The 9901-nt window shown below is 30.5% G+C and overlaps 4 protein-coding genes across 4 annotated transcripts in view; 1 reads left to right on the forward strand and 3 right to left on the reverse strand.

Annotated features, from left to right (window-relative positions):
* Positions 1-1115: 1115 nt before the first annotated feature.
* On the reverse strand, positions 1116-1977 carry mRpL33 (mitochondrial ribosomal protein L33). Its single transcript, XM_018549288.1, has 3 exons — positions 1797-1977; positions 1484-1587; positions 1116-1225 (listed from the first exon to the last, which is right to left on the reverse strand). Exons 1-3 carry the CDS (start codon positions 1835-1837, stop codon positions 1176-1178), a joined length of 195 nt encoding a protein of 64 aa, XP_018404790.1. The 5' UTR covers positions 1838-1977; the 3' UTR covers positions 1116-1175.
* Positions 1978-3357: 1380 nt separating this feature from the next.
* dup (chromatin licensing and DNA replication factor double parked) lies at positions 3358-6701 on the reverse strand. The gene is made up of 6 exons (XM_018549230.1): positions 5809-6701; positions 5479-5728; positions 5006-5342; positions 4726-4911; positions 3834-4078; positions 3358-3729 (listed from the first exon to the last, which is right to left on the reverse strand). Exons 1-6 carry the CDS (start codon positions 6540-6542, stop codon positions 3358-3360), a joined length of 2124 nt encoding a protein of 707 aa, XP_018404732.1. The 5' UTR covers positions 6543-6701.
* A 1206-nt stretch (positions 6702-7907) lies between these two features.
* LOC108781224 (mpv17-like protein 2) lies at positions 7908-8889 on the forward strand. The gene is made up of 3 exons (XM_018549140.1): positions 7908-7968; positions 8240-8401; positions 8467-8889. The coding sequence occupies exons 2-3, from the start codon at positions 8243-8245 to the stop codon at positions 8887-8889; spliced, it is 582 nt and encodes a 193-aa protein (XP_018404642.1). The 5' UTR covers positions 7908-7968; positions 8240-8242.
* A 353-nt stretch (positions 8890-9242) lies between these two features.
* The window catches only part of LOC108781370 (CAS1 domain-containing protein 1), a 3863-nt gene continuing 3204 nt past the window's right edge, over positions 9243-9901 (reverse strand). Inside the window, exons 11-12 of the mRNA XM_018549325.1 lie at positions 9623-9841; positions 9243-9498 (exon numbers count right to left, since the gene is read on the reverse strand). Of these exons, the coding sequence (XP_018404827.1) occupies positions 9373-9498; positions 9623-9841 (345 nt within the window). The 3' untranslated portion in view covers positions 9243-9372. The remainder of the gene's footprint in view (positions 9499-9622; positions 9842-9901) is intronic.

Genomic DNA, 9901 nt, shown 5'->3' on the forward strand with positions numbered 1-9901 from the left:
TCGAAACTAAGTGAAGAACAAGAATGGAATGAAGATGAGAGAGAGAGAGAGAGAGAGAGAGAGAATGAGAATAAGTAGTGAGAGAAGTCTCCAGCAAAGGGAAAGGGACGAAAAGTCTAAGCGGGCGCGAGATGAAGAGGAAGAGAGAGAAGGCGGATCGTGTTTCACGCCTGGCGGATTTTGAACCGTTTGAAACCCAGGTGGAAATAATACAACTTTGTGTTCCTTGTTAAGGATCAAAGGAAATCTACCCCCAATCTCGATGTCGAGACTCTTGGCTGGTCTCTCACCGATTCTCCGTTCGCCTCTCTTTCGCTTTCTGTCCTTCTGACATGACCGCATGAAACTTTGACAAAATATTTGTTCATTGCATTTTATTTAATTTGATAAAACTTCCAATAATGATATGTAAAATGAGATTGAGGAAAGCTTTTTTGCCTTTTTTTATAATAAAGGTATCAAATTATTATTTTAATGCTTTCGAACGTCAAATCATTATAAGACTACCAATTAAGTCAAAATAGGATATTTAAAATATTACGATATATTATTAGAGATTTATTTATTTCAGACATGACTGCGCTCCGCTAATTTTTAAATTTTTAACACAAAATCTGAAACATTATAAATAATAATCTCCCCCTAAATTATATTAAATAATTAAATTAGAAAAATATGTAAAAAAAACTTATTGCAAAAATATTACTTCTGGAATCAAACCTGAGATCTCCCAATTTTCCAGGGTGAGTGTTAAATTATTATGTATTTCGAATTACTAATTAAAGTCTGTAAATAAAACGACAAAATTATATTATATAATAAAATCGAATAAGAACATTTTATCATGTGATTTATTTACAGCCATTTATATTACACTACAGTATCATATGTTTGATATTTATTATATTCATTTTACCACTTGATCATATTTATAAAAAAAAAAAACATCAGATAACTACATTTTGGTAATAGATTAAATATAGAGACATATTATGTTATTATATTGTGTATAAGACTTTTAACGCATTTATATTTGAATATATAATAAATAAAATCTCATACTGAAAATGTATGTGTTACACTATACTTAAAATAACATATTTTTGCTATCCTAGACAAAAATTTTGTAAATAGTATTACAATACTTATAGAAAACACTATACAATAGTTGTAAATTATAAGCTACTTAATTTTTTCTTTTCTTTATATAGCGTTATCTGTTGAACTGTAAAAAGAAATAATAAATTAGTTTCCAAGTATCAAACAATATTTCATAATGTACATTCCACAATGTATAATTTCTATTTGTTAAAAATTATATATATTAATTACAATTAAAGAAAAATATGTAAATACTTTTAAAGAACATATTGAATACTAGCATAGACGATATAATTATTCAATTATGTTCTTTTTCTTATTGTAATTAATATATATAATCTTGTACAAAATATGTATAAATACTGTAAATATAATCGCTTACTATAAGGATCAAAGAATGTAAATTCTAATTTATCAGCCAATCTTTCTCTGACACGCACCACTCGATGACCACTTATAACACTTTCTACAAGGACTAAGACATGCCTATAATAAGATTAGAATTAATAATTATTTTGTAACCCCGATAATACACGTTATGTCTAATCTCATCTTCTGATTTAATCCATTTAATAAATCCAAACATAAATTATGGCACATATTTCAAATTATTTCTAAAAATTGACTTTTTGCTTCGCGAATGTACAAATTCTAACCTTAAATTTTTGTTCGGTTTTATTAATAGCTTTACTTACTTGCTCTTTGCCTTTTTCAACAGCGTGTTTGTTAGGAACATGGTATCTCAAAAATTTCTTTCAGTACAATTTTAAAATTATGTGCACTGTAAATGAATGTCAAGCATTACAATAAATACAAACAGTATCATTGATTCGCTCGAATTTGCTCGACTTGAAAAAAGAGGTTAGAAATCGTCCAAGTCACACACACCAATATGCATATTCATTGAAACTTTCATAGACTGTCGATAATATTCCAGATAATGTTCCAGCTGTCGATAATATTACATCTTACAGTTGTGAAGTTATCGCAATAAGATATATTTTACTACGTATAATATAAATCTTAGATAAATCATAAATAAAAATCGTATGATAAATCATTACAGGCAATATAACAATCTTTCACTAAATTTTTTGTGCTTACATAGTAGTATTATACATGTATGTATATATACGGAAAACGGAAAAGGAAATGTATTAGGAAATGTATGATTATAGTAACGATATATCATTTTCTTTCTAACTTATTTCCTCTATAATTGCATTTTTTTCGTTTAAATTAAACGAAAAAGGCGCATTTATATACCTACACATATACGCGCGCGCGCATGCACACACACACATATTAAAAAATTGTAATAAATAAGCATAAATTAAAAGGATCATAAAAGTAAATTGTGTAAAAACAATGGAAACAATTTAAAATATTTACTAAAATTTATATTTTACGAGAAAATTAATTTATTAAATGTCAAAAGATTAGATTAGACCATTATATAGACCTTCTACAATAAGCCATAAGTTATAAATCAGAAGAAACTAAAAATTAACGACTGTGTGTTGGTCCATTTCTAGCTTATGACTTATAATTTATGACCTATGGCTTATTGTAGAAGGCCCATTAAACATAATATATTATCAATTAAAAGACTCTGTACACACATGCATGCAAAAGATATACAGATTATAATAATAGTTTATCGGATATAAATAATTTATCGGAAATTACTTTTTTCGGTGGCTTTATTAATAAACATACACACTAAAATCAAAGGCAAGGCACAAATATTGTCAACAGTTTTGCTTAATAAATATAGCAAATTTTTTTTATACAATTTACTCTAATTTCTGATTAACAAATCCATATTGATATTTTTTTCTGAAAATAACCTCATCTTACAATATTATTCCCATTAATAATACCATTGTATTTTACTGAACAAACAATTCTTCAAATCAATATAATACAGTAATTATAATTTATTAATATTGTGTAAGTAATAAAATAGGAAAAGAAAATATAAAATGTTGCATAAATGTATATATTCCCATTTGTTAAATTTTATTTCATACTTCACAGTTTCAAATTTACTAAAAATGTCCTGTGAAGTGTGAAGAACAAATGGTAATGTCATAAATTATACATAATAAAATGCGCATTATACAGTCCTGTTTTTATCATGATATAGATGTAAAGATGCAAAATTAACAGTTTCCAACTTTAGGAGCATAATAGTTTCACTATTAGGTAAAAATACAGAGATATTCAAAATATAATTTATCGAAATATACAATATTAGGATGCTATTTTAACTTTATCATTGGCTAAAATTTCTAATCGTTCAATCACTTTAGCAAGTTCAACGTTTTTATCTAATTTCAAATAATCAACCTTTCGTACGTTATGTATACTGGCCCATGTAGGTAAAAGCTTGCACAATTGTCGTATATGTTCCTCCATTTCTTGTGACATTAATTTCGTTCTAAAAGAATTGCCCAACTTTTGTATGACTGCCTCCAGTGGTAAAACGCCCTTCTTTTCCGCCACGAAAATATTGCGAATGAGTTTCGCTAATTCAGGAAGCCTCGAATATAATGCAGCCTCTTTGTCTGCATTTGGTGTTCTCGTCATTGCTTCTAGCGCCTTGGCTGCTTGTTTGGCACGAACCTATAATTATGAAAATTCAGAAGAAAAGAAGTGGTAATACGTTTTTAAAATATAAATATTATTGCAATAAATATCAATTACTATTTTAAAACAATTATTCTTACCTTTTCAAGCAAAGCCTTAGGGATGCCTTTAAATAGTGTACTGAAATTATCAGTTTGTATGGATTGTGTACTTGGAGTATCCACAATGGCAATATTAACCTTCGGAATATTATCTTCTGTTGTTTGGGTTGTAGAATCTTGTGTAGAATATGGATATTTGGATTTAGTAGTTAGATTTGCTTCAGCGAGCCTCTGCAATGCCTTCTCCATACGTGTACCACAATTAAACAAAGATTTAGCTTTGTCTGTAAAAAAAAAAATAAATAAATAACGCGAATGAAAAATATTCATGTATAAATATCTTATAAACTGTATTTATATATACACAACTGTCAATTTTATACAGGCCACATTAATTAAAAAAAAGAGGAGAAACCTACAAATTCTGCAAATAACTTGATGCTTTTGAAGTGACACTTTAAATCCATTCTCTACAGTTAAATTATTAATTAAGTATTGGGTTGGGTAGCGCATAATGCAAGAATGTATAATGTAACTGCTTAAGTATTACGCGTAAGCAGTAGCTCTATACCGATTGCGTTATATGCTGATTAATCAATAAAGTTTTGCAACAGTTAAAAACCGAGTTTCACAACTATGCAAACGCATTGTTATTTTGTCCTTTTGTGCAACTTTTTTTTGTCCTACTTAAAGAGTTGTTATCCAAATTAAGACTATATTATATCATTGAGTGTAATATATACATATAATATACAATAATAGAGCTGTGTACTCTGTATTTTTTTATATTATCCTGATATCTTATGAATTTCTATAGCATGCATATTCTATAGTATGCATATATATTACAATTATAGTTTCAATAGCAATAAAAAATGAAATTTGTCCATATAAAATTCTTATTATTACCCATCAATATCATAACGCTTACCAAGAACATCTCTAGCAGTTGGTTTTTCAACATAAGGTGGTTGTGGTAACACAGCTTGCTCAATTTTCTTGCAAGATTCCACATCAAATTCGGGATGCCAGCGTACTATTTTCTCTCTTGGTATATTTGTTAATTTTGGAGTTTCAAAGCTCAGTAAAAATTTTTCATGTTCATTCTTTACCCTTTCTGTAACAATACATTTAAAGATACGTACGTGTGTGTTCATACATATGTTACATTTGATCGATAAAACCGTTTGAAGAAAAAGAATAATATGCACCTAATAAAGCACTATAAAATTTCTTCCTTCTTTCCAGCAATATGGTAGGACTCATACTACTTTCAGATGCAGTTTTTAATATGTTATCTGCATCAGGCGTATTTCTCCCATTAATTTTTTCAACCATAGGTGTTAGAACTAATTCATATTTTTCTTGCTTGGAGACTGAACCAAAATTTCGATGTTTCTCTTGATGGTATATATAAGCATCAGGGTAAATAGTTTTTATTTGAGCTAGATGCTCTTGTGTAAAATTACGACGTAGCAATTCTTGAACTGCAGGTCTCAATTTATTAAATGTTATCAATTCTTTTCTGTTAAACAGCATTGCTGAAACCTAAGGACAAAATTGAATGCTTGATTATGTATTATATTACAAAAACAAATTTAAACGATAAATAATTAATGAGATAGAAAAAATCTGCAAGGTAAAAATTATAATAAAAATATTAACAAATTTACAAGGGTACTACCGTATCTACACATCTGAATATTTCAGCTAGAAATCTGTATTCATATGGCAATGCTAATCCAGGTGTCTCACTTTCAGCCAATGACAGATATTTCTGATATGCCTTAGTAGGGCTGGATTTTCCTGGACTTGACATTGTTTCTTTAGGCTCAAACAAAATTCGTCTCTGGGGACTGGTTGTCTTTGAGAAATCTCTCTCCTTGATTGGAGTCAGTAATCCCTTGGTTGGGGATTTATATGTCTTTTGTGGGCTTTGTATAAGAAAAAGAGAATAACAAGGCATGTATATGTGAAAATTAAATTAAATTAAATTGATAAATAAGATCCTTACCTTACAGGAATTTCGAGTTCCACCTTCTCAAACTTTTGCATGTGAGGTTTCTTAATCTCATCCTGTTTTTGCAATTGTTCCAATGTCTGATCATAATTCGCAAATCGACGAGTTATAGCTTTTAGCTCTGCTAATCTGGAAGATTTGTTAATTCTGTTTTTGATGTCGGTTGAGTTTAAATTTTCATTTTTTATAAATCTCTCCATTGTTGAAAGCTTTTTTGACAAGGCTGGAGTGAGAGAGCTATTGGCAGAATGTTCCTTTTCAGTATCTTTCATTGCGTTATCCTTCGATGTATTGTTAGATGTCTGCAGCTTCTTCTTTGGACTAAGCGTACCTTTCTTCTCAAAAAGAACTTTTTTTATCTCTGAGGAATCATTGCCCACCTTCAAAAAGCTATCCCTAATATCCGCTTGGCTTCCATCCGTAGAAGACAATGGACGAGAGCGAGTGGCTCGTGTTTTGGGTCTACTAGTTTTTGAAGAATCGAACTGGATATTGCGAACCGCTTTATTAATCCGAACACCTTTCTTTAACATTGCAGCGGTGGTAGCATTCTGCAACACAATTTTCGGACTAGTTCCCATATTTGCCGGAGATTTCTCCAAATTTTCGATACTTGTCTGCGTTTGATTATCTTGCTCCAGCAGCAAAATCTTCGACTTGACACGTAATTCGTCGCACGCCTGCCGTTTGCGCGTATTAAAGTATGCTGTTACTGATGGTTGCGACATAGTTTCTCTTACTTATATCGATCGCAAACTGTCGCAAACGCGAACAAGTCGTTATTTTCGAAAACGTATGTATCACAACGTTGCGTTGATATCGTTAATCGTTGTCCACAATATAACCTGTAACCTTACGAAAGCCCGCCTTTTAGTTCAGTTTAGTTCACGGAGTATTTGACAAACTAGTTCCAATCATGGTGGAAATATAGTAATGGTGAACCATTCCGGTGGACGCGCAGTCGTTCGAAAGTAGTGGGGGAGCAATCAGCTTTTACCCAAGTGCAAAATTCAGTATGGCCAACTGGTCGACACTTGAGTGTGTCGCGCGCGTGCTGTTATCATATGTAGAACTTGTAGAAGTATCAATAAAGTGTCAATATACCAAATTGTTTCGTTTATGCATGTTATTTTTATTAATATTTTATATTCATATTTTGTATTTATTTTATATTTTATATTTAATATATTTAATTTTCCATGTATTGTGTTTTAATTTTCAATTAACACTTTAAGATACGCGCGTCTCCGCTTGGGTAACAACTGATTGTCGAAACTTTAAGCCACACCCTCAATGCCTCCATTATACGCAATGGTTCCAATAATATTTGCGCTAACGGAAGACGGTAGGGTGCTCAACTACAACAGCGCCTCTATCGGTGAAAACAAATTGAGGATCGTTTTTAGAACGAAAAAGCTAAGCTACTCCATTAACTTCAATGATAAAAATTTTCATTTTTCACTATTCTTCCTAGGGAAAAAGTTTCATGATCGATGAAGCCTTGTGTCCACGATACTAGAAATCGGTCCGAGGTCTCGGATGAAGGAAAAATTGACCAATTACATTGGTCATGTGACCAAATTGTTCAAATGGATTTGTTAATTCTTTCTTCATCCGAGATCTCGGACCGATTTCTAGCATCGTGGACACAAGGCTTAGGGCCTCTTTCACCAACGCCGATTAACTTAATCGACGATTAGTCCATCGGAATTGACCAATCGCGCCTGTCGTCAAAACTAAATGATAAATGCGATTGGTCAATTCCAATGGACTAATCGTCGATTAAGTTAATCGGCGTTGGTGAAAGAGGTCCTTATACCCAGCAGACTCAAAACAGTTTTACAACTGTTTTATGATTCTTTGCTGAGATAGGACTATTCCTTTAGATCTAAAAGTATAATCCAATCAGCGAGATGATTTTGCTATCGTTTTATGATTAGTCTCTCCGATTGGATTATACTTTTAGATCATCCAATCAGAATTTTAGATCTGGAAGAATACACCAATAATAGCGAGCGCTCACTCAACTGTTGAATCCGCTGAATGCGCCTATTATGTAATGATTCGTTCATTTTTTTTAACGTGAGGACATATGTCAACGTGTTTATACCGTATGATCATGATTTCTGTTGTAATAAACATCGGATTGCGTTGGTATCATTTAATTATTGAGCTTATATACGTATTTTAAGTAACCGTAATGGATATTTAATTTTCTCGGATAATGTAAAAGTAGCATTTTCTGAAGCTGACAAATGTGTATAATTATATATTTTGTAGTTTCATATCCACAGTAGAATTAATTGTAAAATTATTAAAAATAAACAATATCATTTACTTTGGATTTTATTCAGTACTTTATCACACAAGATATGGATTAAAATATTGCAGTAGCAGTACCTAATAACAATATTTAATTTTTTAGGCAATGAATATTGCGAGAGGAATGGGGCTAACCTTTAACAGAATAAATCACTTGAGGGAATGTTTATTCTCTCCTAAACATTTATTGTACACGAATATAGGGATATCGATTTCTCTTTCTGGCATAGGAGATATTTTAGAGCAACATTATGAGATATTAAAGGTTTGTAACCGTAGCATTTCATGATATATTACATCTTGGTGATAACTTGTCGATATTCTTTTTAGGATAAATGGGATAAGTGGAGTTTTACCAGAACGAGAAATATGTCCATATCTGGTATGTCTATCGGGATAATTTGTCATTACTGGTATAAGTTTTTAGATAGTAGAATGGCTGGATGTACTATTCGTATAGTTTTAAAAAAAGTTATTATCGATCAGTTAATTTGTTCGCCTCTCTGTATAAGTACATTTTTTTTTACACTGGCCTTAATGGAAAATAACAATTTGACAGAATTTAAGAATGAAATTAGGAAAAAAGCACATCGACTATATGTAGCTGAATGGGTCATTTGGCCTCCAGCACAAGTTATTAACTTTTATTTCCTTCCTACACGATATAGAGTACTTTATGATAATATGATATCTCTTGGTTATGATATCTATACTAGCCATGTGAAATACGATATGCAAACTGTTAATAGATAATGCTATTTTAATTAGTAAAATATTTTTGTGTGAAATTTTAAACATAATTTAATAAATAACAAATCCATTAGAACTTATTTGTCAATTTATCAAGCTGTGTTTTTACTATATGTATGTACATTTATAAATGTATAAAATTATACTCAATAAAATATGTCAATTTTATAAAATAGTAAAATATACATAAAATACAAGTGAAATGATAACTATTTTCAATTTTTTTTTAATTTTAATCGAATACAGTAAATAATTTCAGTAAAAAATATTTTATACAATCACATAATAATCTTTGAAATACCTGATATGCAATTTAGTTTTTTTTTTTATCACATTTTATTATAAGAAAAGCGTAACATCTATTTACTTAATTATCTTCCCTTTACATGGGCTATGATATGGAGTTTTCTCTTCGTATATGTTAATAATACTGCTAATATCTCTTTGATTTTTATTTTCATGTATGACGATGACGTTACCATTTTTTTAAAACATTCCATCGTGAATGCCGATAGGTACCAACACAGCTGTAAAGAGCAGCAAATTACGAGCTACTAGTTTCCAATCATTCGGTACTGCATAAGATGCCAAAACGTGAGTCAATCTATGAATCTATAATAAAGAATCTCCATAAGGAAAAAACCTCTTTCTTTTTTTTTTTTTAAATCATTAAATTTATCATTAAAGTTGTAATTGTAATTTTCAATTAATACAAGAAATAAAATCTAATTTTTACTTCATGACTGGCGCATATGAAAATGAACGATGTAACCAACAGGTTTAGTACTGGGAATCTGGGTAATAGTACAAGTACTCCGTGCGAATCTGCTGCCAACCATATATGACCTTGTGCAACTAAAGTTTCCAAACTTATTCTACCCAATCCAGCTAAAAGTGCAGAGTGTTTTCCCCGTAATGCCAATGATGCGTTTCGGAGAGCAATATATCCTACAATCTAACAAGTTACATTAATAATAAAACAATAATATTAAAAAAAAAAAAAAAAAAACGTTAA

The sequence above is a fragment of the Cyphomyrmex costatus genome, unplaced genomic scaffold, assembly GCF_001594065.2.
Source record: "Cyphomyrmex costatus isolate MS0001 unplaced genomic scaffold, Ccosl1.0 scaffold8, whole genome shotgun sequence".
NCBI lineage: Eukaryota > Metazoa > Arthropoda > Insecta > Hymenoptera > Formicidae > Cyphomyrmex > Cyphomyrmex costatus.

Coding starts and splice junctions, on each gene's coding strand:
- dup (XM_018549230.1), bottom strand. CDS start 6,542: ATGTCGCAACCATCAGTAACAGCATACTTTAATACGCGCAAACGGCAG. Junction 4,079..4,725: donor AACTGCTAGAGATGTTCTTG/GTAAGCGTTATG, acceptor TTTTTTTTACAG/ACAAAGCTAAATCTTTGTTT. Junction 3,730..3,833: donor CTAAGGCTTTGCTTGAAAAG/GTAAGAATAATT, acceptor TCATAATTATAG/GTTCGTGCCAAACAAGCAGC.
- mRpL33 (XM_018549288.1), bottom strand. CDS start 1,837: ATGTTCCTAACAAACACGCTGTTGAAAAAGGCAAAGAGCAA. Junction 1,588..1,796: donor TTGAAAAAGGCAAAGAGCAA/GTAAGTAAAGCT, acceptor ATCTTATTATAG/GCATGTCTTAGTCCTTGTAG. Junction 1,226..1,483: donor TACATTCTTTGATCCTTATA/GTAAGCGATTAT, acceptor TTCTTTTTACAG/TTCAACAGATAACGCTATAT.
- LOC108781224 (XM_018549140.1), top strand. CDS start 8,243: ATGAATATTGCGAGAGGAATGGGGCTAACCTTTAACAGAATAAATCAC. Junction 8,402..8,466: donor AACATTATGAGATATTAAAG/GTTTGTAACCGT, acceptor TATTCTTTTTAG/GATAAATGGGATAAGTGGAG.